The 27,500-nt window shown below is 39.8% G+C and overlaps 2 protein-coding genes across 3 annotated transcripts in view; one reads left to right on the top strand and one right to left on the bottom strand.

The window, feature by feature from the left end:
- LOC137970980 (BLOC-2 complex member HPS5-like) overlaps positions 1-19,836 on the bottom strand; it is a 37,894-nt gene extending 18,058 nt beyond the window's left edge. The window contains exons 1-19 of one of the 2 annotated variants that reach the window (XM_068817669.1): positions 19,477-19,836; positions 16,261-16,371; positions 15,274-15,335; positions 14,679-14,733; positions 13,825-13,956; positions 12,505-12,653; positions 11,453-11,485; positions 9,622-9,712; positions 9,419-9,501; positions 8,809-8,886; positions 6,700-6,791; positions 6,087-6,226; positions 5,015-5,131; positions 4,128-4,771; positions 3,681-3,739; positions 3,216-3,242; positions 2,356-2,435; positions 1,201-1,466; positions 1-833 (exon numbers count right to left, since the gene is read on the bottom strand). The exon at positions 1-833 is cut by the window's left edge and continues 156 nt beyond it. In XM_068817669.1, coding sequence (XP_068673770.1) covers positions 1-833; positions 1,201-1,466; positions 2,356-2,435; positions 3,216-3,242; positions 3,681-3,739; positions 4,128-4,771; positions 5,015-5,131; positions 6,087-6,226; positions 6,700-6,791; positions 8,809-8,886; positions 9,419-9,501; positions 9,622-9,712; positions 11,453-11,485; positions 12,505-12,653; positions 13,825-13,956; positions 14,679-14,733; positions 15,274-15,335; positions 16,261-16,371; positions 19,477-19,614 — 3,190 coding nt within the window. In that variant the 5' untranslated portion in view covers positions 19,615-19,836. The remainder of the gene's footprint in view (positions 834-1,200; positions 1,467-2,355; positions 2,436-3,215; positions 3,243-3,680; positions 3,740-4,127; positions 4,772-5,014; positions 5,132-6,086; positions 6,227-6,699; positions 6,792-8,808; positions 8,887-9,418; positions 9,502-9,621; positions 9,713-11,452; positions 11,486-12,504; positions 12,654-13,824; positions 13,957-14,678; positions 14,734-15,273; positions 15,336-16,260; positions 16,372-19,476) is intronic. The other variant, XM_068817670.1, reaches the window with a different exon arrangement.
- A 28-nt stretch (positions 19,837-19,864) lies between these two features.
- The window catches only part of LOC137970982 (lysosomal aspartic protease-like), an 8,158-nt gene continuing 522 nt past the window's right edge, over positions 19,865-27,500 (top strand). The window contains exons 1-8 of the mRNA XM_068817674.1: positions 19,865-20,025; positions 20,933-21,207; positions 22,709-22,827; positions 23,145-23,344; positions 23,989-24,111; positions 26,404-26,548; positions 26,932-27,030; positions 27,488-27,500. The exon at positions 27,488-27,500 is cut by the window's right edge and continues 522 nt beyond it. Of these exons, the coding sequence (XP_068673775.1) occupies positions 19,964-20,025; positions 20,933-21,207; positions 22,709-22,827; positions 23,145-23,344; positions 23,989-24,111; positions 26,404-26,548; positions 26,932-27,030; positions 27,488-27,500 (1,036 nt within the window). The 5' untranslated portion in view covers positions 19,865-19,963. The remainder of the gene's footprint in view (positions 20,026-20,932; positions 21,208-22,708; positions 22,828-23,144; positions 23,345-23,988; positions 24,112-26,403; positions 26,549-26,931; positions 27,031-27,487) is intronic.

The raw sequence follows: 27,500 nt of genomic DNA, 5'->3' as shown, positions 1-27,500 counted from the left end.
CATCGTCCTGCATTTCATTGCTTAGTTCGCGGAATGCCGTTCCGTTTGCACAGTGCTGGCATATTCGCTCACAATTTGCAAGTGATTGCCATCTTCCAGTGGTGCTCTGTGCTTGTGCGCCATTATTTTCAGTCGTTTCGTCTTGCGAGGGAATAATATAACTCGCTGAGCTCTGTGTTAAAGAATCTGGTGGATGAGAACTGTCCCTATCAATATCACAGAGTGGAGTTGTTGAAGCATTTTCTTTTCGATCGTCAACCAGACGATTCAAGTTCGATTGCCCTTTTTCAATACCAGAGCCGGTTGAGCAAGAAATAGGAGAATCGGTGTTCGCTGTGAAAGCGTTTGCGCCTGCCGACGGCTGTTGAATGTTGCTTGATTCCATGAATCCTTCAACGTCCATAGGCAAAGGTGTTGCGACACAATTGGTAATCTCATCATGCGGGATTGACACGGTCACACTGGGTGTGACATCACCCAAACCACCATGGGTTGAATCCTTAACATTCTCGATTTCTGTATTGGCTTGAATAACAATACTTGAAGAGTTTCTGTGCATATTTTCCACTCGATTACGCGCATACTCTAGGCATTTCAAACCATCTAATCCATAAACACCACAATCAAAACACATTCTTGCCAGATAAGAGACGTTATCAAATGCAGGTGCATTCAGAAAACTCTTCAACGTGACCTCATTGTTGCTGTCCTCAGAGTTCGCGTTTAACTCGTAGCAGCTCTTCGAAGCTGAGTGCAGATTGGAAATCCACCCTTCAAGAGTTTCACAAAGACTTCTGATGCTAAAAAGAATGGCCGGGTTTTTCACCTCATTTCTGGAAAAGAGATAAAGGGCAAAAATAAATTTGTGTCGACATATCTAAGATAACGAGTCGTTATTCTCCTACATGACCACCGAAAAAGCGAACGCGAATGTAAAACACCACGTTTGCAACTGGCCAGTCACAACAGACACTATCAAATCATGGCACGAAACAGATACATGCTAACAGCTTCATCTAAGCGCGGGAAAACTGGACTGTACAACGCCACGTTTGCAGTTGGTCAATCACAATTAACACTAACAATCAAATGACCCAATCATGGTGCAAGGCAGACCACATACCGCACCTTCAGCTAAGCGCGGGAAAAACGCAAGCTAACGCTTCAAACAACACCAACATAATTAATCAAACAACCTACCTTGCTTTCGCTGAACTCTCAATTAGCTCCTCTACTTCCTGTGGACATTCAATCTCCTGATTTTCTTCTTCTACCGTCTCCGCCGGACTCTCCTCTAGCGGAGGGGTAGGGGAAAATGACGGGGACATGGCAGGTAAATGATCATCTGATGGTGACTTTAGTTTCTTTTTTAGAAGTCCTTTAGCTTTGGAGAGAATAGCCGGGATACCAGGGGATAACTCCGACGGAACAGGACTCACAGGCTCTGATAGTCTTCTACTCTTCAGCTAAGGAGTCACAGAGAAATTTTAGAGTGAAAACCCCTAAACGGGTCAGAGATTAGTTCACAACAAGCTTGACTAGGAAGACAACCCAAAGAAACACATCGGATGTGTCCAGGTGTCGGAGACTGCGTAACTATTATAAACAGATAATTAATTCGAGCAAGCCTTTTTAAAACATGCGATAATAGGAATTAAGTATATGTCAATCATAGTTAGAAATCAAAGATGGACAAGTTCCAAGTATTTTCATATTGACTGAAAGCTTTGATTGAGTAACTCAGAAACAGATGACCGTTGTTGACAGATCGTTTGTCCAATTTGTAATTGTGAAACATTTTTAGTTGACTAGAGAGAGCGAGGGAGTACTGTATTTTGAAACTTATTAAAACGTCTAAAATCTAGTTTATTTGTGATATCGTGAAGTTCGGCCCTGATGGATTCGCGACACAGGATTACACCATAATAAAATGCACGTCGTGTAGGACCGAAGGCGCGGTGAATATCGGGAAATAAAAACCGAGACGAAGTCGAGGTGTTTATTCACCGATACTCACCGCGCCTTCAGCGAATACCGTTAGGAATGTCTCGAAGAGCTGGTTATAACCACCACAAAGTGTCCCTCTGCTCTCATTGGTAAAAAAAGATTAGCAGTGTTCCTTTCACTTGTGTGCAGGGTTGCAGAATAGTGAGATGCACAAGTCTTTCACAAAGCGTGTTCATCGCAAAACATTGCAAATTCTTGGACATCAGTGACATGGGGAGCACTGTTGGCTCAGTGCTGAAAGCACACGCCTGGTTTGATTGGTTTTAACTTTAATATTGCTTTACAGTATTCCAAATCAGTGGAGCACTTGCGCTCGACTATATAAGTTTGCGACTATTATAACCATACCTCTGTGTCCTCGGTTGACAAAGATGGGAAACGAAAGGGAGAGCTTCTCTCCTGGAGCATAGGACTCTCCTGGAATATTACTGTGTAAAGTGATAATCAATAATGAAACTTCTCACACAACTCAACCTGGCAGTCAAAAGGCCATGATTAACTTAAACCAACCAATTAATTAAATTGCTTTCTTGCCAATATTGCTCCATTACTTTTTACGGATTAGACAGGGTATTGTTCTGAATAACCCAGAGTTTGTGTATGGCGGAAGAGGTCTAAATTAGTTGCAAATTTTTCTGTAAAACTCCTGATGACAGGGGCTTAAAATTCACTATCTTGGTAGACATTGTTTGTCCTTAAGTTTGAAAATCAGATACACTGCATCCCGTCCATAAATTGGCACAAAATTTGTGAAAAACGTTCAAAGCTTCTTTTTATCGTACCGATATAGTAAATCCCCGCTTAACCAAACGTTCTTGGACCGTACTTGTAGAATAACGGCACACGATCTTTTTCTGTACGGGTTGCCTGACAACTCGTACCGATATATTCTCCTAATATTACTGCCCTCCATATAAATTAAGAAGGAATGTACTTCTTAAGCTCAAAGCAACTTCTTTCAAAGGCAGGACCTTTGAACGATTGAAGTCAGGAAAGAATGGGCGAGTCAAACCACAAGGAGGTGAGTGGGTTGGGGGAGTACGGAGGACCAGAGACGGAAGTAAGGAAAGAAAGAAATGATGACAAAATAATAAAGTGCAAATAGGGGGTGGGGGTGGGGAAGATGCGTAGGGCCAGTTCTAGGGTGCAGGAGATGGGGGGGGGGGGGGTTCTGACAAAACTCTAATGATAAAAAATAAGCAATTTACCTTGCTTCACTTGAGGTGAATCGATATCTGAAAAACAAAAAAACAAGAATGATTTTGACTTCCTTTTTTCGCCAGTGTGCACCAGCTGGGCGGCACTAACGAAATTCGCATCACCGAGGTGTTTTTGAAAGGTTTAATAGAATTAACACAAAGAAGGAGATGACAAAGAATTTTTCAACGCTCCCAGCCCGGCAACGAAAAAAGAGCAAGAAAGGAAAGGCTACAAAGAGTGCTCTTCTTCATTGCATGAGAGAAGTCCAGCGAAACGGTGCCCCTTTATGGCGTTGCGTTTCCTTTGAGCAGCCGCCCACTAGTTTTCAGGCCAAACAGGCGGTTTAGACAAGTCAACGATGCCTGGAAGAATGTTACGAATCGTGAACACTCCACGACAGAGAACGACTCCGAACAGAGAACCCTTTATTCGTATAAAGAAACTTGTGTGATCTTTTTTCACTCTCAACCTACCAACAGTCACGACTCTTTTCTTTCTTTTCTTTTTGTCCTTAAAAATGGTCTTCTCCTTTCTGAAAATAGTATAATTCAAATGTATATTAATTACTGATTTGCGCTTGCGTTCGCCTTATGCCGTATGAAAACGAAACTGACAAGGTAAAGCACTCGTTCCTGATTCCTCCCTTCTCCCAGCATTTGTGCGTGCTTATGCTTTTTTCGACGTTCGTTTTCACTTAGCATAAGTTACTTATGTTTGCGCCTGTGCTTGCGTCGCTTGTGAAAAGCGGGCTTTAGCGTCGTCGGCATGTACTTACTTTGCTTCACCATAGGATCACTTAATTAGCTGAAGCTGCTGTGATTGGCAAAAGAGATTACTTTGAAAATCTATTGAAAACCGTGCGCTCTACATTTCTTGTCAAAAATAACATACTCAAACACAAAAGACAAATCTTTGCTCACTTTTCGCAAGCTTCCTCTTCAGCAACTCCAGCTTCATTCCCTGACAATCTCGACTCACTGTCGTCCGAGTGACATGGACTCCGTTCCAAAGCTTTCTTCCCCAACAATGGACTCTTTGCTTCCTGGTTCCTTTCTTGAATGTCCACTCCTTCAGTTTGCTGACCCACGTTGTCAACAAAGCCAGATCCAACACCGTAACTCATAACTCCTTGGTGTTGCTCTGAAGGGCTTGCCATCCCATCCTTTTCAGTGACGTTTCTCCCATTTTGTGGGCTGTCAGCAGAAACAGACCTCCGTACGTTGTTGGTTCCTTTTTGTCTTTCAGTGGTAAATTTCTTGGCTGCTGCAGCAGCGGTCATCAACATACCTTCTAAGGACAGGTCCTTCTTCTTAGTCCAAGAAGCTACGGACAAGAAGCTACGTTCACTCATAATGCCTTCATCGTCACGATCACCGTCTCCTATCTGTTTGCCTGAAGCTGATCCAGTTCCTTCCAGATCATCGGTGAGCGCATCACTGCAGACACTTAAAGTGTCAGGGCTGCTTGTCATGCTAAGGTCACCATGGAAACTTGGCGGATAGCTGCTCTCTTCTGTTTCTGGTTCCATATCATGCTCCAGTGTGTCAAGTCCGAGAATAAGTTCCTAGGGGACGATAGACGCAGCGGTGGGATTAAATCTTCGTGACATCTTTGCCATTGCTACCCTAGAGTACTTTTCTGCAGTGCTGTTTGTAATGTTGCAAAAAGCGATTCTAATTTTCAAGCAAAAGGAATAGTTCTGGGGAATACTTTCCACTAGTAATGCTTTTGAATGCTTTTCAGGTAGTTATTAGAGTTCCATTTGCCACGATATATTTAAATAATGATTACTAATCTCTCAAGTTACCTGATAGTCTCTGTTTTCCTCTTCGCGTAATCTATCCCGAAGATTTGTTACCAAAGAAACAGGAACCAGATCTCTGGCAGAACCAGGAATGATATAATGTCTGCAGTCCAGCAAAACCTGTGGTCAGATTTTAACCCAACTCAAATTTAGAATTAAGATTTAGATTTTATCACCAGATGTTAACCAAACTCAAGTACAACTTTGTTGATACTATTGTTGAAGTCTAGAGTTGTTTCACTTTAATTCCCAGGCCCCAGTAGTTCAAAAGGTGGATAAAACTATCCACTGGATAAAACCAAGAGAGTATGAAGGTAAGAGAAGGAATCCCCCATACTGGCCCTATTCCCATCGTATTCCCTCTTAAGTTATTTTTAGATCTCCTGCGAGATCCGGTATTCCCACGAGGGTTAACTGATAGCCAATCATATGTCCCCCATTTTTGCCAATCATTGCGTGGGAATTCGCCCAGCTGTGAACATTGGTAAAGATGGGGACATATGATTGGCTATCAGTTAACCCTCGTGGGAATACCGCATCAGTCGCAGGAGATCTAAAAATAACTTAAGAGGGATTACGATGGGAATAGGGCCAATAAGAGGGATTACATCTCTTACCTTCATACTCTCTTGATAAAACACAATCCAGGGGATAAACACTAGCAAAAGCAATTGAGTTATCCGTTGGATTGTGATTTATCCAGTGGATAGTGCAATCCACCCTTCCAACAACTGGGGCCAGGTATAGAACCGTAAAGAATTAATTCTTTGTTCTAAAATGAGGCTTGGTGAATTTCTTTATTTCCACCCAGCGCCTCAAAACAAAGCTTTTCTTTCAAAGGATGTTGCCGAGCAAAATGGTGATGTTTGTCCAACATTATAATTTCTGGAAACGAAACGCAAATGAGAACAAAATCAAGGCCATCTTTTTCTTAAAAGAAGTACACATGCAAACTTTGGATCCAAATAAAACTCATAAGAAAAAGCCACTTAGGGTGGTTATGTGTACATGTACGACTCCTCGAAGAAGCAGCTGTTTACGAAAAAGATGTATTTGCTTTAGAAAAATCCCTCACCATGACACACTGTTTGACTTCTCCCATCTTATGCAGCCTTGCCACACACTCCTTGACAGATAGTAGACCAAACCATTTCACACAACCTTCTGAATCATAAACATAGATCTCAGAACCAACACAACAGATGTCCTGGACCTCTGTGGAAAAAAAAGGGGCCAGTTTTGTGAGACGGGACTTCCCTATATAGGTTTTTAATAGTGCATTAATAATTCATGAGCAAAACAACCAATCAGATCACCGATAAAACGTCATGTGCATAAGCTTTGAAACTGATAAAACAATCCTCATTACAATTCTTTATATAAAGCATACTAATAAGACAGAGTTTGTTTTTCTTGTCTGCTATTGTTTTCTTAACACATAATTCGAACCTTTATTCAGACACCAGGGGGACTCGCTTTTTGTGGAAATGTGTTTGAAAAAACTCGCAGCACCTGTTTTATTGCGTCTGAAAACACTTGGCTAGGCCTCGTGTTTTTAAACCCGATTTAAACAACGCCACTTGTTTTTTTAACATTACATAATACTAAAAAATTTAATGTAAAAATAAAAATCAACATTATCCAAAAAACGCTTGTAAGCCAAAATCTTAAAGAGCTTTTTTCGTTACCTGCATCCAAGCTATACCAAGCAACCAACTGTCCCAAAATCGGATCCATGATGTAGAGAGACATCCCATACCATGTCACTATAAATCGTTCCCTACAATTTTAAGAAAAGAAACGTTTTTCAAATAATTTGTTACCAAAGGAATGAGATGAGGATTAATTAAGACTTCCTGGACTCTGTGTGAGAAGCAAGACTTTGGCAGTCAGTAAACTGATACCTTCACCCTTGAGAAAACCTGGGGAGGTCTGGTTAGGAAAGCAGCAATTACCTTATGCCCACAGGTCTACATGCAGAGGGTGACCAAAAATTTACACGGTACTAGACAAGGACAGCATTTGTAATGGAAGGCCCTGGAGGGTTCAAACTTACATTGAGGTTTCTGCCGAGGCGCCACCTGGAAATACGGACGTTGAGCAATGACAACATCGATGAGAATGTCAACCTCACCAGAAAATATCACTTCTGGTAATTGGGATGATTTTCCAATAATACTACGAAAATCACCAAACTGTGGAATGGGCTCAAATTTTTATATCGCTGCCACACCCATTTTTTGTTGCTGTCCTGCCCATTTTCGTAGAAGAATTAAGCCGGTATGTGAGCCGGATGGCACACATTACTAGTAATGTGCGCTATCTGGCTCACATACCAACTTGAATAATTCTCCAACGAAAATAGGCAGGGCAGCAACGAAGAGTGGGTGTGGTGACGACATAAAAATTTGAGCCCATTCCACAGTTCAGTGATTTTCATGGTATTACTGCAACTATGGTAAGTTGACATGTAAAATGTGAGGTAATTAACAACTGCCCTGGAGTTAAAATTTGGCATAAACAGAATAATACTGACAGTGAGAGAGAAAAGTAAGAATTTATTGCTTTGCGTTCACAATAATTCCTCTAGATCCTCAAATTTGGCCAAGTCCCCTTATTGTTTTGTAGACAAAGCAAAGCAATGCACTGAGATGTGAAACATTTGTGGGGTGTGCATAGTCACTATTTGGGCTCATTAAACCAAATTTTGTTAACTTTATGGATTTCTCTGACATGCATTCTCATTAACATCATCATTGCCTGGGATCACAAATCTTAGGCACTTCTAACCAATAATAAAATAATAGGTGCGGTTACACTAGACCTCTTGCCCATGGGGAACCTTGGGGTTACGGCTTGGGTTGGGTTTACCCTGGGTTATGATCGACTCCCCATTTGCGGTTACACACTTGTAAATTACCCAAGGGGAAGGTAAGCGTTGGCCTGTTTTGGTGGGAAACTTACCTTTAAGATAAGACAAGATGAGATTTATTAGTTTTTCCACTAAATGGTTTTTGAAAAACTAATTACAATACAAAATACATTAAAATTAAGGATCTAAAAAAAAAAAGGAAAGATCGAAGATCTACATCTGAACGACAAACTTTTCTTTGGCTTATTTTCGGTAATTGTCACGATCGGCGCTTCTCTTAAACTGTCCACCTCAATTAAGTTCAGCGATTCATCGCTTCATTTTAAGAAGGCAACAAAGACGTCGACTTCAGTTTCGCTTTCTTTAGTCCTTGCAACTCTCCAATTTATAATTTAGATGTCGACTTGCTGCTGGCCAGAAAAGGCGTGCTTGGGTATTTCCACGTCCGCAGTTGTTTACACAGTTCATCACAGCATGTATTTTCCTCGCGTTCGGCAATCTTGTGATTGGTTGAGCCGCTTTGGGGTTTTGTTAACCATAAGACTTACATTTGGAACTGTCATGGGCAATTCTTTTGTTCTTTTTGACGTATCCATGGAAATTTCCCACAGGAAATTTTCCTTTGGGCAGATCGGTTACACATAAAAAATTGCTTCCCCGTGGGAAAAAGCCACTTACCCAAGGGCAAAATGGCTAGTGTAACCGCAGCTAATACTTCCTATAACTAACATTTTGTAAATAGCAAACAGGTAGTTTAATTCTGGTTGGGTTTCATAACACTGTTACTTCCACTTGAACAATTTCTTTCTAATGTACTCCATACTACCCCACAAGCTCTTGACAATAATTATTATTATGTTCTAAAAAAATTATTTCTGCAAGCAACTTGTTAACTCAAGAGATTTGAAACAGAGAACAATGATACCTCACAAGAAGTAACTTGGCAAAATTGACAGACTGTGGAGGAAAATCTCCCTCTAACAATGGCTTTGTGGCACTGTGCCTGGAGGGAAAAAGATCCAGACATATCATACTTATAATCAAGAAAAGTCACTAAATCACAGGACTTACGGATATTTTACAGGTGAACACAACCAAAACTGCAGTCCAAGAACACCAGTTTAATCAAGTTTTAACATTGCTAAAATTATTATTCTTTTATTACAATTTTTTTTTGACTGCTGTTTGCATTTTTATTGATGTGAGATGTTTTTGTGTTGATGCAGGTGACCAGTTTTGCTCTTACATCACAAACCAACATTGCATGGAACTCATTTTATTAAGTTGTTGTTTGCAGTCAGGACACACTTACTATAACTCGTTTTATTTTAAACAGGTGTCTGTTTGAAATCAAGTCTTAAAACCTTGGTCGCTTAGTGTTTAGTTAACATAGTTTTGAAATCGATAGAAAAATAAGAATTGATTTCTTGGTCACAGGGGCACTTTAAACAGTGATCTAAACAGTTAAGTGCTCGAACCCAGTGCTCCTACAAATACATGCAGCAACAACAACAACAACAACAACAACAACTAACCTGTACCCTAGTATAGTCACAGGAGGAGTTGCTAACAATTTTTTGTATTGCTGAGTGGACAGGACTTGCCCATCAATACTGGCCTAGCAATAGATACAAACTAGAGTTACTACTACTCTTAGACTAAACTTCGCACCACTATGTTCAGCAAAATGTGACAATGAAAATATACACTCCTTAACAAAGTGACACCATTATCTGACCTCCCAAAGTCTTGATCCTGGACGAGCTGAGTAAATGGCAAGATTATCAGACATGCTTTCTTTAAAGAAGCAGCTTCCATAAAGCCCTTCCCTGAAAAAAAAAATTATGGTATGCCCTTTACAGGGTTTGTAAAATCATTTTTGTGTCCTAAAATTCCATTCTTTTTCAGGACTTTCAAGGACCAATGTAAGACAAAATCCATGACCTAGGAACCCCTGAAATGAATACAATCACAATGTGAAATGGAGTGCCCATTAATACATTAATACACTGGTTGTTGCACCATTTGTCAAAGCTTGGCACAATTTTTATAATTTTGTTTTAGCATAGATCTAACTTTCATTACTGTTTCCAGACCTAAGTTTTACAATATTGGAAATCCATGACATTCCAATCCATAACCCTTGCCTTTGTCTATAGCTTTTGTAACCAATTTAGGCAAGAGTTTCAATCACATACAACACTAAACTAATATCATGACTCTTTGCAACTAAATTAAATAATAAATCAGTTAAGGTGATTCCCTAGACAGAAGTTCTCATAGCTTTCCGATGAAACTTTGCACACTGTTGTAACATGCCAAGAGGGATCACAGTCTTCCGGTACAAAATCCAGAGTTTTGGGCTTAATGGTTTTGTTGCATTCTTTAGCATTGTTAACAGTGCACCACTAATGCTTTCCTTTACTGCTTCATTAGTTCACGGCAAATCTAACCCAGTCACAGATGCTCTTTCTAGCTTCCAATTTCAGTGATTCCACCACCTGGCCCCACTACAGTAGCTGAGCTATCCCTGGCACCAATACCTCCAGCTCTCCAGACAGCACTGCAAGTCACTTGACCAAGAGATGCTACTTTTTCCTCACCCAGGTTGTAGCACTTTCAAATTATGGCATGTACCTGACAACCCAGCATTGCTATGTCGATTGTGCTGTCAGGATGGCCATCTAAGTTTAGATGGGGCTCTTAATTCTACCTGCTGATGAACGAACACTTAATATGCATTAATTGTGACATCATTGGCTGACAGCCTCCACCACTCTTCCACCAAAGTGTACCTCAGTGCAGTGGTTTCCTTCACATTGACAATGGTTTACCTGATCCCTTGTCAATTGTCTGCAGCTCCAGTGTCTACTAAGGGGTATGAAATGGGTACAAAATTCATCTCCCTTTAAGTACCTTCCCATTATTATTGATATTCTCAAAGTCATTCAGCGCTCCTTAGCTCTCAATTCCAGTGACCACATCATGCCATGGGTTAAGCATTATGCCTTGGTTTCCTTTGTGCAGGCAAGTTCACAACTAATCTGCCATTTGACCCTAGCATCCATTTGGCTGAGGGGGGGGGGCAACAGTCTCATCTGCCCAGTGGTGGCCATGGGTAACTTTTTGGCAATGAGTGGCCTTGCCCCAGGGCTGTGGTTTTGTTATACTGATGGTCGCCCCTTAACAGTCCAGCAGCAGTTGTCATCATTGGTGGAGTCTATTTTACACTCTGTGGGTTATTCTGGATCGTACTCTGGCCTCAGCTTTCAAATTGGTACAGCCACAACAGCTGCTACTTCAGGTCAGTGGTCAAGAGATGCATACCAATGCATCTGCACTCTGACTGGCTGACTCTTATCCATGTATCAGAGTCAGTTAGCCTCACAGGTAAGGCGCTTGCATTTTCTCATTTGCTAAGTTGGGTGCCCCAGGTCTGGTCCCCTAAGGGCTGCCAGGGGACCAGACTTTCACTACATGCTTTCACTACATTGCATGCTTTCACTACCTTTATTACTGTTCATTTCCAAAAACCACGATTGTTGCACAACATTAAAGTTCATACATACCTCAACTTTACTCCAACTGGCACAGAATCCAAACTAAAAGGAGAAAAGCATTAAAGTTTATTACCAAAAAGGTTAAGGAATTTTTAGCTAATAAATAACCTTTTATTGGTAATCTGCGTATCTTAGCTCAACCTTGGCCAGGAATACCCTGGGTGCCAGAGGAATATTTTTTCATGGTCAGAGAGAATGCTCAGTGATTTGAAATCAACAGTTGACTTCAAATCCCAGTGCGTTCTCTCCAACCTTGAAAAAAAAAATTCCTCTGGCAGCCAGGGTATAGGCCAGGACCATTGAACCAATCAAACTATATGTATATGAATGTATATGTATATGAATTACAACTATAAACATTAAGAAGGGAAAAGACCTAACATGATGAACAAATTAGTTTAAGAGAAATCAACAACGATCAAAGAAAAAATTTATTTTTTAGGCTCTTTAACACCAATGGAAATTTTACCCGGAATCAGAAGCCCTCTGGCTATTCTCACAATATTAGTTTTAAAATAGGATGTAGTTATTGTAGGAAACGAAAACTCCTTAATTGCTTTCGCTGGGAAAGATAAACTTCAAACCCTAGTCAAAAGAGAGTATTTTTGCTTCAGTCATGATGGCCAAGTTGATGGAGTTAAAACTATTTGGTTGCCATTGTCACCATTATAGGAATAAAAGATTACTTAGGCTATGAAGTAATTTTCAGCAAATTTATTCCTTTGTTTCGGAGAACAATAAATAATTTCTTCATAATTACTTATTACCGGTAGAATAACATTATAATATTATTATAATAATCAGCCACAAGTATAAATTTGCAGTTCAAATGTTTTCTTCAGGTTTAAAGTCTTTCAAACCACTTCAATTTTGAACTAACTTTGTCTTAATCATTATCGTAATCTGAGACAAAGGAAAAATCAAAAGTGAACTTAAGTTTGAACAATTTTTATCCAAAGAAAAAGTTGCACCATAACAGATAAGATCTTCTTTTGACTTGATTTCAAAGATAAGAATGACATTGTCACAAAAATTACCTAGGTGACACTGTTTAAACAAACCTTTTCAGATCCACAATAGCACACTTGGTCATGGTGGATACTAGGAGCTTATCTCCAACACAATCTAGCTGAACAATAGCTGTCTGTGCTTTAGCCACAATGCTTGAGGTATGGAGCAGAGGGCGGCTTTTATTTACAGAGGGTGAAAGCTAAAATATTAATAATAATTCTTTAAAGAAAAGAAATGTCTTCACTAATTTATTACATGTAGTACAAAGGTTTAGTAAGAATGCCAGCAACAGCTACAAGAACATCACTTGAAAATATAACTGGACGATTGCAAAAACTTTGTGCAGTTTTCCCAAATTGATAGACTGAACATGTAAAGAGTGTACCCATCTATCCTGTTAGATGGGCTTAATCTTGGGATAGGTAATCACCTATTATAGTAGATTTCAAAAATCCCTAAACAAGAGATCAGCTCCAATACAAAACTTCCAGGCCTGATCTACTCCTGTAGCACTTAAGATTAATGGGTATTATTAAATACATGTTAGGAAACTGGTCTGAGATGAAAAGGAGAATTCTGATTGGTTCTCTGAGTGGTCTGAATTTTGCAATACAGGCCGCTAAGATGGACCGGTCAGAAAGCAGCTTTGCCAAACTGTTCTCATTTTCTGTTTCCATTTCCTTATTTAGTCATGTTGGCATTCCAGTATGAATATTTACTTTCGAGAGGCATTAACAGAAGAAGACAAAGAGACAAGCACCACAAAAGAATAAACAAGACTCAAGGAGTAGAAAACCCAGTACAGGAGAGCCAATATAATTATTATTAAAAAACCTTATTGAACTAGCTTGTTCTGTCCGTAATGGGAAAACTATGGTCTCGTTCCTTTTTTTTTACTGATCTGTGGAGTGACTGCCCCACCCACTTCAGTTCAATTGACAAAATTCCTTTCCCACGGTATGAGCAGTAGCCAGCTTTCGTCATCAGGGTGTACCGGAACAACCACAACAATGGAAAGATACGCTTTCTAAATCCCGATTCCCAGGCCGGGGGAAATGGAAGTGCAACCATCATCATGACTCCCTGTTACTTCGAGTGCAAGAAAGGTTCCCTGGCCTGAAATGTAGCATTGAAAACAACACCTTGAATTATTTGAACAATTTACAAACGAAAGTGGGCGGGGCAGTGACTCAGTAATTCAGGCCCATTCCACAGATCGGTGGTTTTCATAGAAGTTTATGTTCCAAGCCTTGCAAAAAAAGGAACTCAAGACAACCAATATTTTTCCAGAAGATCTCAAGCTAGTTCAACAACACCTGTGTATAAAACAAAAACAAATTAAAACAATGTTTGCTGTGACATTCTATTACCTTGCTTGGTAACGGAACATGAATAACACTGACCACACCCATTATGTCACCAGCAAAGACACGCCCCTCATCACTGTCCCAAACGAGAGCAGTGACAGTTGTATTTTTGTGCTCCTCTGATCTCCGAATAAGCTGCAAAGTTAGGAATATTATTGTAAGATGCTTGGTGAGTATAACACTTAAATTTAGAAATCATGACAAAGACTTAAGAAAGACCATTTTAAGGTTTGAAAATACATATAGAAGAGATTTTTACTTAAAACTTCCCTGGGTAAAATGTGTGTATGGAAAAGAACAACTATGTATTTGTAAGAGCAAAAAAACTCCAACAAGGTTTCCTTCACATTAAATGACATCAAGTTTTTGGCTGGGCACAAAAATTTGGCAATAAGTAAGCATATCTCATTCACGGAGGTTTGCACAGCCTACTTGCAAGAAGTCCAGTTCAGAGGAATAATTATTCAAGGTTTTGTTTAGTCTTTCATATGTTTTTCACAGAGAAACAATTAAAGCCCAGTTTGAAAGACTCCATATGTGGTCCATGTTTTGTATTTGATAATAAGATTAAACCAAATCAGTTATTGTTACTCAGTCAGTTTTTCATTTCTGGTCAATGAAGTACTTACATGTATAGTTCTTTTCAGCATCAATAACATAATTTATACTGGAATTTCTCATGAACACTTTTAACTCAAATTATAATGACATCGGTAGCACTGAAGAAAAGTTGATTATTTTAGGCCTTTTAACCATTCTTATCATGGAGTGTTTTAGGGAATGTCTTATCACAATTTTTAACAGTCCATGAGGTACAGTGTACCAGTACAATAAATTAAATAACAATTTCATCTCACCTTTGGTTTTCCTCTGCCCCTAGAACTCACTTCCCAAACATGAACAATGCCTTGACTAAAAATTAAGACAGATAATGCATATACTGTGTATTAAAAATTAATTAATACCATAACAATTTTGTTTAAAAAAAAATAATGTTTTATCAACAAATGATGAGTAAAAGTACCCTATAAAGAGGTAAAACATTTGTTAGTACCAAATTACACGGGCAGCTATCATACACATTAGTCACATAGTGTGTTTCAAACATGCAATCCTACAGGTTGCACAAGTAAGTTCTTTTCATGCAATCATACTCAGTCTGGTAAATTTTTTCCTTTTTGTATTGAAGATGATGAGCCAAAAATCATTTTTAATCACAGTGTAAGAGACCATGTAAACTCCTACGATACTAGACACATTTCATTGGAACATATGTTACACGAATGGTCTACAATCGTCATGTTACAAGATGGAACTATCATGAAACTATCAAATTGAATCAACCAATCCATGGGATGCGTGTCTCCCAAAAACAAAACAAAAGGAATCCTGCACATAGTTTACATTAAGCAACAATAATAAATATTATAAACACTTTTATACATGTAGTACCTTGTTGCTGCAGCTAAAAGACTACGGTATTGAGTGAAAGTAACAACATGAATGGGACCATCCTAGGACGCAACAATATGGCATAAAATAAACTTTGAGACCTTATCAAAGGTCCCACAGAATGGCAAATTTTCCTATCTGGGTGGGAAGGGCTTAATAGCTTCAAACAACAGTAAAATGGGTCAAATCCAAAAAAAATTCTTCCACCAAGATCAGGGTAAAATTATTTCAATCTACATGTACTGTAACAGTTCCTTGATTTGGAAGTTTCTTTTTGATTGCACGTGCACATGCTTGAAATCATGTTAACCTGACTTTCATCAACCAGAACATTCTACAAATTATCACAAATAAAGAGGTGCATTTTAAAAAATGATAAAGAAAAAAATCTGCCAGTGTTAATTCCTGGCACTGGGTTCATGCTGAATTTTGGATATATAAAATTCCAGGGATTTTCAAGGCGTTTTCAAGGCTGGAGTGTTTATAAGAAGATTCATGCATGCATGCCGGAAATTTCAAATTACACTTCCAAAGGAGACCAATATGGGCATGGCCCAGGCTTTTTATGACCCCTAAAAGAGACCATATTAAAACACAGATAAATAAAAAATACAGTGACTTTAATAATGATGGCAAAGACATTATAATCTTATACTTTCACCAACGTGAAGAAACATAAATTTAAATTGTAAATGTACGTACACTTTTATATTTCTTTGCGCATAACCCTAAAGTAGACCTTCACGGCTACACATGATTGTGTTTTGCCAGAGCACCCTATTAAAGTGAGACCAAAATCCGAAATTTACACCCCTAAGCAAGACGACCAGCATCCCTCCTCTTTTCATATGGGATTCACCCCCCGGGCCTCCCCCCTGGGCTTTGTCCATGGTTGTGCTGGGGCTCTTCCACATGACGAACACTTACACATGTCAAAAGTACTTCAAACATTCGAGTAAGAGAAAGGTCATTTCAAAATGATCATACCTTGCTACTTAAGAACCTGGAATGTTTTAATGTTTGGCAGTGAAATATATAAATGCCTCCAGTGCTAGACCCCATTGCGACATACCTCTTTGAAGCTGTCATGCAGGTGTACTAAAGAGAAATAAAAACACTGTAAGGTTTTAAGCTTATAAATATCAGCTCCAGAGATGGCAGTTACATGTAAGCTTGGAGGAAACTGTATAATTATGTTATTGACAGCTGGGAGGTCCGTGTAGCAAAAAACTGTGAATGAAGTCTTGAAAATTCTGCCCGAGGCTGCAAGCTGAGGGCAACTTTTTCAAGACTGAAGTCACAGTTTTTCGTTATATGGACTGACCCTTCGCTGGTAAATAACTTATTTCTTTTTTTCCTCTTTCTCTGCCTTCCTCTCTGAAATAACCTTTTTAATTGTTGACTCCCACCACGCTTCATAGCGAATGTAGTATTAAAGGGACTTAAAAACTGAACGTTTCAAAGAGAAATATTTTTATTCGAATTTCTATTTCCAAACCTCTTGTCTAACAAAAAGTAAATTCTGCATGTAAATGGATTCAGTGTCAAAAAAATAGAAATTTAAGGTCATCACACCAGCTCATGCAGCCAAGGCTAGGATTGCGCCCACCGTGAGGGGGCCAGAAGAGAAAATTCTGCACACTCCCGAAACCAATCAGATTGCAGGATTTGTTGAATTCCGCCCACTCACGCACTGAGAAAAAAATAAATAGAGGTTATTGACTGAGCTGAAATGATTCTTTTCATCTGTTCAGCACAAGTGATCTTTCTCTCTTTCCACTATTTGCCTCTAGGGTCTCAGGGGGTGACAAGAAACTGGGTAAGACTTCATGGGGGTATTGGACAATAATTAACAAATTACATGTATCACATAAATTTTTGTAAAAAAGAAAGCTCTAGAGCCCCTGCATTTCCTGAGACATAAGTTATGTGGAGGGGAACATGATTGTGAACTGGAGGGAAATCAAACTTACGTACCCCAACCCACTTATGCCACCTCCCCCTGATCCGGAATGAATCTCCTGGTCTCCTAAACATGTCATCAAAACGACTTTGAACTTTTTTAAGACTTTCCTCCATTGTAGGCTCAAATCGCATCCCCAAGTTCCCAAGTTCCCGAAAGAATTTCGAATGACAAATCTCCTTGTTTTTCTTTTCTGCAAGCATGAATTTTCTTAAGACATATACATGTAATATACTCCATTGGGCCAGACATGTTGTATTTGTTACAAAAAGACCTTAAAAAAGCTGATCGAAAGTCTAAGTTTGCAGTACATTAGTGCACCTGTCACTGTAAATCCCACCCCCACCCCCCCATCCTAGGGAAACATGGGGCATTAGCCACAAAGCAAAACCAAACAAGGATATTGCCCTACATATAGGGGACATATTGGTGGGTCTAATCCCTACCAAAATGAGGATAATCCCCCAAATAAAGATTACTTTCAGAAGTGTGATTGACATTTATTTTTGAATACTTCAATGTTTGGTCAACAAATTTTCACATGGAACAAGTGCCAAGTTTTCTAGCTTCATTCAGGACACAGCATCATAAAAGGAGACAAAGCAGTCCATTATGTTGTCAACTTTTCCCGGCAGGAAATGCACACTACAAATGACTTAAAGACTCTACAGATTTCATCAATTTCATTGAAGAGACGAAGATGGAAAAACGATCTTTGATCTAACGGGACCAAGCGAGTAATCCCGAGCGGGCAGTACAGCTCTATCTTGTCCGCTCGGGTAGCCAATCACAGCACAGGATTTGGTTCATTTTGCCCGCTCACAGAGCTAGTCATATAATAAACAAATATACCACATGAAGAGGGAATCACTACATTATGCCAAGCATATGAAAACTTTCACAAAAAATCCCCACAAACTAGATCAAAGAAATGCTAAGACTCATGCTCAAAAAGAATTCTTTCCAGTTCAACAGAAAGAACTATCTACAAATTCACGGTACCGCCATGGGTACTAAAATGGCCATTGCCTTTGCAAATATCTTTATGGCTGATATTGAGATACAGATTCTTAGCAAAAGTGTCATAAAGCCAATGATTTGGAAACAATACATTGACAACATTTTTTCCGTTGTGGGATGTCAGCAAACCGGATATAGACAAGTTCATCACACAAGCAAACTCACACCACCCTACCATCAAATTAATTTTACGACTGAGATCTCAAACACTGAAGCCACATTTCTAGACACTGTTGTATACAAAGGCAAATGCTTTCAAAATCAATCCATTCTGGATATAAAAACACACTTCAATCCGACTGAAACCTTTCAGTATGCTCATTTTTCCTCCAGCCACCCAAAAAAAAAAAGGATTCATGAAGGGCAAAGCCCTTAAGACTTCTATGCACTACTTTTTCAAGAACAACTTTGACGAGAACATTTACAAATTCAAATCACGTCTCCGTGCTACAGGCTATCTAAAATGTCTGATTGAGACACTCCTATCAGACATCAAATTCACAGAAAGGGAATCAGCGCCGAAGCAAAGGAATGAAATCTCTAAAGACATCTTGCCCTGGGCTTTGTGACACAGTATCACCCAGCAGTGCCAAACCTTAATTAATTAAACATGTTTTATTAAAAAATTGGCACTTGATACAAAACCAGCCACCACTCATATCTTTTCAAATGGGAAAATCCCTAAAAGACATGCTCATAAGAGCAAAGCTTTAAAGAGGTCAAAGACTTCCTACTGTGCATATTCTTACCCCTTTCCAACTTGGGCAAGGCAGAGAGTCATGGAGAGTTAAAGACACCACAAAGCCCCACCCATGCCCCATGTTTCCTTGGGGTGGGTGAGGGGGGTTTACAGTGACAGGTGCATAAATCTGGTAAACTAGCTTTTCCTGAGAGCTTGTGATACAGTCCACTCACAACTCGAGCATCTCGGCTGACGTCTCGCTCACTTTCAGCTGATGAGCTTGCTGGGGTTAAAAATAAATTATCCCATCATTTCATTTTTAGTTAAAATTACAAAAAAAACAAATGCATCATCACGGGTGTATTGCACCGCGCCCTGAACTCGAGCGTCTCTGTCACACCCGAATTTAAATCGAATTGTTGGTATTTATAGACCAATAAAAAAAATGTATTAACAGAGTTTGTTGCTCTAAAAAACTGAAAAACCTGCATATCACATGTTCGGCCGTGCTATGCATGCGCAGCTTTTTATTACAAACCTTTATTCGCGGGTAAGACTTAATAGGATTATTGAGCTCTTCCATAGAGCCCATCTCCGTTAGCAAAACCCCGTATTCACCAGCAATTGACGTCCAACCGCTCCAACAAACTTCCTGTGCACCCTGTTCAGCCGCCATCTTTCTTTCGACCGTGCAGCACCGTCGACTGGCACTACTGTGATCAGTTTTGTAAGGGCAATCGTCGGGAAGTGTCGGTCTACAGAAAATAATATTAAAATTTGCAAGTCTTTGCAAGGCCTCAAAAAAATATGTTTGTGAGGGAAAAGATTTTCTTTTTTCTGAATTTTAGTTGATAAGCTAGTAAAATAGCAGTTATTATACATTCAAAATCTAGTGATTGCGTGCCGTGTCTCGTGACAAGGCCGTGATGTGTATCACGTGGTTTAGCATATAAAGAGCTTCTTCATTCTCTTTCCGTTCCTCTAACTTTTATTCTTTATCCGCTTCTTGTGGGGACGTGGCGATCATGCAGTTTTCAGCGTTTTTTCTCACTCTTTCCATCCTCAGCCTCTCGCAGGCTGCTATAAGGTAAGCGTCTTGATCTTGAAACGAAACCGTATAAGCTTAAATTTTCTTCGCTTTTTGTACAGACGACCACAACATGCACAGATTGAACACAGCGACATACATGTAACCGTGCTATAAAAGTGAAAGGTCTGGGCCATCTTTATTCGGAACAACTTTTGTTCTAATCGTTTTATCTGAGTTAGTTTTGGAAATACTCGAAATAATTTCATGTTTTGAATTTATGCTTGTAACCTCAATTCAACTTTTATCACAGCAGCTCGATCTGTTCCTTGTTGTTTCTGGAAATGTTGTTTCCTCTACAGCACTGGTGAATGAAAGTGTCGCTTTCGTTGCAGTAGGAAACTAGCACTCGGAAAACGTAATTCGTGGGACCCAATTTGCACCCATTTTGTACCCATTTTACATCACTTAATAATTAACATCCTCATTCATGCTGAGATTAGGCTGACGTCAATGATTTGATTAAGCAATAGAGGACGTTTTCCGTTTTTTCCATAGCCTCATCTAAACACGAGGGGGAGTTGGGAGAATTCAAAACAGTTATGCAAACCCGAGACGCAGTCAAGGGTTTGCATAACTGTCAAGAATTCTTCCAACTCCCCCGAGTGTTTAAATTCATGAGGCTATGGAAACACGGAAAAAAGTCCTCTATTGCTTTTATAAAATACTTCTCAAAGACAATTTGACAAATGAAGGAAAATGCTGGTTGTTTTACTTTTAGATTGAAAGAGATTTTCTTGATACACACTCATATTTCCTACCAGCCAATCGAAATGCGCATCTGACAATACATAACCAATCAAAATTCGTGTGATGTCACAGCTGTGTTTCCATACTCTCATCTAAACACAGCTATTGACCAATGAGAGTGCGCATGCTATCCTAATTATTTTATAATCTGTCCTAGAATCCCATTGCATAAAATGCAAACAGCCCGAGCTGCCCTTCGTGAGGTTGGAATCTCACAGAAACAATTGCTGGAAAAGGCAGAAAAAGAATCGCATTCTAAGTACACTCAGGAATATGGTGACCCAGAACCACTGTCTAATTACCTGGATGCCCAGTATTATGGACAAATCACGATAGGAACTCCTGGACAAAAATTCAACGTTGTTTTTGATACTGGTTCTTCCAATTTATGGGTTCCATCCAAGAAGTGCCCTTTCACAGATGTTGCCTGTTGTAAGTATAATATTCTAACAGTTAACAAAATGATAGATCCTATTTAACAATGAGTCTGTTCTGCGGATTATGAAAGGTGACAATTTAAAATCTTTCAATGACAGAAAAGTGATTTAAGGACGTTCGCGCCCATTGCTACTGCTCATTTTTTCGTGATGTCATGCACACATCATGCATCACAGACCATGAAGGTAAACATGATGCTAAAGGCGCGAACATTTTCCACAAGAATGGAACGTGAAAGCATGTGGCATCATGGAATAGCTGTGGACCCAGGTCTTCTCAGAAATGTCACGCAATGATGTGACAGTGCGAATAGACAATAGCTTTGAAAGCTTTGCAGCGATTGTACTCCCTTGAATGCTGGGTGACCCCCATTTTTCTTTCCTTAGATCACTTTCTTTCCTTATTTTGTCCATTTTAAGAAAAAAACAAAAAAAATCTGTACATGAGAAGTTACAAATATTTTGCCTTTTATGCTCTCATGCGACGAAAGTTTTCTTTCTTAGACTGATATGTATCGTTTTTCAAGGTCTAATTCACCTCAGAAAAGGACATCAGCTGCAAAAGTTTATTAAGTTATATTAGTTATGCTGAACTGAGTATGTTTACCTGATCTAAATTTCACTAATGTAGCTTTTTTTCATTGCTGACAGTTGTAAGCTAAGATCGTCTTAAAATAACGCAAGCTTATAAAAATGCTCCATATCTCGAAAATGAGCAATTGGTGACCCTCCATTTTTTTTGCCTTTTTGGCAAAAGTAGATCATTACATTACCTTTATGCGTGGCAAGTTCAAAAAAAATCTGTAAGTGGGAACATTTTGGGCGCGAACGTCCTTAAGTGGCTTAATCATCATGTAGATTGAGAAGAAGGATAACCGTAGATTTAATGAGCAAAATCAGTGTCTATTTTGCACAAGAAACCTCTCAACCCAGAGAAGGGAACCAACAAACTTAACACACATGTGACACAGCGTCTGGGAATTGAAGCCAGGTCACATTTGTGGGAAGGAAGTGCTCTCACCACTGCGCCAGCCCTGCTTGTTTGTTTGTTTGTTTGTTATTAATTTTGTTCGAGCAGGTTGAAGCATTGGCAGCTATACAGCTGATGTGGACCTGCTATACCCACCCACCCATACCCTCAACGAAGGACAGCCACAACACCGGGTTCTTTAATGTCCCACAGGGAACCTATGAACATCAAAGATATTTGTGAGACAGGGCCTATGGTTTATAGTCCTTATCCGAGAAGACTTGAAAGTCTTAACCATTTGCGGATGCTATTACAAAGGCAGCACTTTGGTTCGGCCAGAGTTTGAACTCACGACCTCCCGCATGGCAGCCCGGTGCTCAACCAAACTGAGCCACCGGTGCACGGTTCTCCCCCATGGTCTATGATTAAAGATGCTGTAATATCTTCGATTAAAGATATACTGCTACTAATTCGTTGATTGATTGGCTTGATTGATATAGTGGATTTCTTTGTTTTATTATTGTAGTGTTGCACAGCAAGTATGACAGTAGCAAGTCAAGTACCTATGAGAAAAATGGAACATCTTTTTCCATCCGCTATGGTAGTGGAAGCATGAAGGGTTTCCTCAGCACAGATGTTGTGGAAGTAAGGGAGTGTTTCTTCCCAGTTACAGTTCATGAATTTATTTATTCAACACCTTACATGGTGAACTGAAATCCCATGGTTTATACTAAAATGAGGAATGACCTAGAATGACCTAAAATGAGCTACAACATTATCTGAAATGACCTAAAAAGATCTGAAGTGACCTAAAATGAACTACAACGGTATCTAATTGGGCATGTAATTTCATTGAGGGGACAAAACTTGTTCTAGTTAGTATTGTTTTTTTTTTTTTTTTGTGACTTTTTAAAAACTGTATCCCAATTTTTGTTGTTGTTTTGTGTTGCTTTTTTTGACAGATTGCAGGCTTGGCTGTTCAACACCAAACATTTGCCGAAGCCACAAGTGAGCCAGGTGTAGCATTTGTGGCTGCCAAGTTTGATGGAATCCTTGGGATGGGTTATGACACAATATCAGTTGATGGTGTCACTCCAGTTTTTCAAAACATGGTTAAGGAAGGTCTTGTCCCAAAACCTGTTTTCTCATTCTACTTGAACAGGTTTGTTTCTAAATGTTTGCAAGCCTGCAGCACTGTCAAATGTTTACTGTTTACTTTAGGTTAGATTTATGCGTTAACCCCTTTTGCCCCAAAGGGGTTTCATAAACCTTGTTCCACTTAAAAGGCCTACTTGTATCAAACTCTCTCAATCAGTGCACTTGACTGAGTTTTAACTAGAAAGCATCTAGTCACAGATCTCTCATGTTCATCTTACGACAGTTATTTTAAAATCTACTCTCCCGAAAGCAAGGGAAATGTGGAGTTATGTGTTAATTTATTACAAAATCTAATTGGATGTTTCAAGGGTAACATCAATCAATGTTGCTAATTCTGCAATGAAAACTTGAAAATGTGTCCTTATTACATTTCGAAGTTAACTCGAGTAATCTTCATGGGTTTGTAGAATTATCTCTTAAAAGAAAATTAGCCTGCGTGGCAGGCGTAATCGGGAAAGGGGAAGGGGAGGGAGGGGGATTGGCGCTCTGACTTGTTCAGCCCTCAAACCTGGCAGCTCATTCTGATTAATAATATTAATTTTGTATTATTTTGATTTTGTCTTTTTTGCTTTTGCTGTTATGGTGATAACCACTATGATTGACATGAAGAGTCTTGAAACTAACTGAAAAAAATTCTTGACACATTAGGAACCCTTCTGCTAGCCCAGGTGGTGAGTTGATTCTTGGTGGTTCTGATACAAAATACTACACTGGAGACTTTACCTATGTTCCTGTCAGCAAGAAAGGTTATTGGCAATTTAAAATGGATGAGTAAGTCTATTCGTCCTGTCTATGTGCGTAATGTTGTAATCGTAAGTCTTTCAGAGACAGATGGGTACCCATTCTTAGGTGACTTGAACATCTGTTTTGAGAAGCAGCCTCTTGAAATGCCTTTAAATTGGATCTTTAAGTGAAGGTGCCAGGTATTTCACAGGACACTGTTTGCCCCCTTGGTAGTTGTATTTTTCTCCAGAATTAGGTTGACCCAAAAATTTAGGCTGAAAAGAAGGCTTGGTCACCAACAGCCTCCATTGATTCCAGCTTTTGAGTTTAATTATATGTCAGTCTAATAGAGCAATGGTACAGTGTACTACTTCAAGTCTTGAGATCGTATAGCTGAACTGAGCACAAGCGCTTCACTACTTATTGGGGGCAGTTCTGACTACGTCGGTGGTTGGGAGACTTTGAAGACTGCAATCAGCAAGGCTGCCGCGGAGTCCTTTGCACCAAGACCCACAGATGGCCCTGGATTTCGGGCGACACACTCAGGATCAGAAGCGACATTGTGCAGCATGAATGAATGACTTTATTTAAGTGTCTATGGTATTTACCTTACAAAGTAATTATTGGCGACACTTTATAAAGTATTACTGAAATACTTAATACATTTAACTGTACATACATTAATTATACGGACATATTAGATAAAAAAAGATAAAATATAGTATAAGATACTGTAAAAATACTAAGAAATCATGTTTATGACTATTTAAAGTGATTTCTAATCTAAAACCGAAGTTCTCAGTTACATATATCAGTTTTTAATTCAGCCTCTATCTAACAGGGATAGATCTTTTTTCTTGATACTGCCCGTGAAACTCTTTGATTGTTTGCTTGGTCCAGTCAGTGTGACTTAGTTTGCCCCAAAGGTAGGGTCCAAAGTAATGTTGGGAAAGGAAAGGAAAGGAGAGGAAAGGGAAGGAATTTAATTTGTCTAGTCATTCTAGTGCTGGAGCACTAATTTGGGGACACTGTAAACTGAAATTAACAATTAAGACAAATTAAGTCAAATGTTGGTTTTTGAGGAGAGGGGAAACCAGACTGCCCAGAGAAAACCCCTCGGAGCAGAGTAGAGAACCAACAAACTCAACCAACATATGACGCTGAATCTGGGAATTGAACCGGGGCTACATTGGTGGGAGGCGAGTGCTCTCACCACTACACCATCCCTGCACCCCTTTGTTATTTAAAACATGGGATATTAAAATCCTTACCGGGTATTTCTCGAGTTATAGCTATTAAAGTAAAGTAAAGTAACCATATTTAACGTTGATAACTCAAAACAGTAATTCAACTGACAAACTGAAGTCGACCGTACGCTCGACTTTCATAGCAGCATCCCTTAGGGTAGTGGTTGCATGGAGATCTCAAGGAATACTGCTGCCTCAATCAGGACCACAACCAAGCTATCTTTGTGGATCGCAAATAGTACTGGGAAGCTGAGGTGCCACGATTCAAGATCCATCAAGGGTGTATGCTGGTTTGACCATGTGTCCAATGAGGAGCTCTGCAGCACAACTGCCTAAACCAACATCCGGCGCCTTGCAGCCCAGCGTCGTGTTTGCTGGCTCGGCCACATCCTCAGCCTACCCCCAAACCATCCTACTAGAGCCGTATACGAATTCGAGTTCTCTCCCCATAGAAGCTGGCTGGCTTCACCCCCACAGGCGCCCTCGCACCCACTGGCAATGCCGAGTGGCTTTGCCCCCACAGGCGCCCTTGCACCCACTTGCAACGCCAAGACCTCCAGCAAGTCATCCTAGCACTGAACAATGTCCCCAACCTCACTCGGCTTAAGAGGCACTGATCAACTGGTGTGGTTCTAGGCAATCCTTGCAAGCATGATGATGATGATGATGATGATGAGTGTAAATCAAATATGGGTCCTTGTGCAAGTGAGGACTACTGGAGTTCCTGGAGAAAAACCTCTCAGAGGAAAGACTTAACTTCAATAAATTCTTCAATGATGTTAGTACAGTAACAGTAGTTGAACGTGGGATAAGTTGGTGCAAGGCCTGTGCTCTCACCACCGTGCAAACCATTGACCATGCGTCTTTTGTGCACAAGGTTTCCACTAATGAGCCAGCGCCTCCGTCATACCACAATTGGATCAATCTTGAGAATTTCAACCTTAAAAAATCTGGTTTTAGGAAGTTCTATTTTGATTATCATGTATCCTTTTTTTCTTTCAAAATTTCCTGTGTTTCACAGTGACTGTCTTGTCTCTCCTGCACTTGAGCAGTCAAAAGGTTGCTCATACTTTCCTTTTTTTTTTCCCAAAAGGATACTTGTAAATGGACAACCAAGCTTTTGCAAGGGCAGTTGTCAGGCAATTGCCGACACTGGCACTTCACTGATAGGTGGGCCCACTGCTGATGTGAAAGCACTGAATCAGATGATTGGTGCCACACCCATTGTAGCTGGTGAGGTTAGAACAACTTGAATGCATTATCTTTCTTATCTTGGACTAAGGTTGCCATGGCATTGACCTGTTTAAGCCCTAACCTGGTTTGAAAAAGGCAACCTCGGCCTGGTTGTTCAAAAAGCGCTTTAACGCTAATCCCAGATTAAACATTAACCAAGGAGTTTATTTCGCTACTCCCAGATGTTGTTTAACGCTGATGTTTGGCAAAACTCTACATCAGAAGAAGTCAATCTTGAAAAACATTTAGAAAAAGAAACTTTCACCCAAATGTTGGGAAAATGAAACCAAAGTTTATGGTAATCCTGGATTAAGTTAATCGGCTTTCGAACAACTGGGCCCCTGGAGTCCTGATCACTTTTTTGCTAAAGTTATACTTTTATTTTCAGTACATTATTGACTGCAGCAAGATTGACTCTCTTCCACCCATTGACTTCGTCTTGGCTGGAAAGAAATTCACCCTGACTGGCAAAGACTATGTCCTCAAGGTTTGTCTTATGTTAATTCTTCTGACTGAACAGTTTCCCTTTGTATTGAAATTGCGTTGCGAGCCTCATGTAGAACACTTGACCTCTTGTCCATGGACACTTGCCAAATTTTACCCATGGGTCACGTGGTGCTTACTCTTCTAAAAAATAAAATACCCCAGGGGTAATGGACGTCCTTGAGGCTTGGTTGAAAAAAGGAAAGGAAGGGAACTTTATGAAGTGTCTAGTCGTTCTAGCGCTTGAGCACTAATTGGGGACACTGTATTAAACTGAAATTAACAATTACCGCAAATCAAGTCAAGTGTTAGTTTTTCAGGAGAGGGGAAACCTGAGTACCCACATATGACGCCAAGTCTGGGAATCGAACCCGGGCCACATTGGTGGGAGGCGAGTGTTCTCACCACTGCGCCATCCCTGTACCCCAGACATTTTAACTTCGTTTTTGTTTGTCTTTCAGGTGACCGTTATGG

This window comes from Montipora foliosa, chromosome 9 (genome assembly GCF_036669935.1).
Source record: "Montipora foliosa isolate CH-2021 chromosome 9, ASM3666993v2, whole genome shotgun sequence".
NCBI classification, from domain to species: Eukaryota; Metazoa; Cnidaria; class Anthozoa; order Scleractinia; family Acroporidae; genus Montipora; species Montipora foliosa.
Note: the sequence above shows the minus strand (reverse complement) of the source record. Positions and strands in the feature narration are given on the sequence as shown.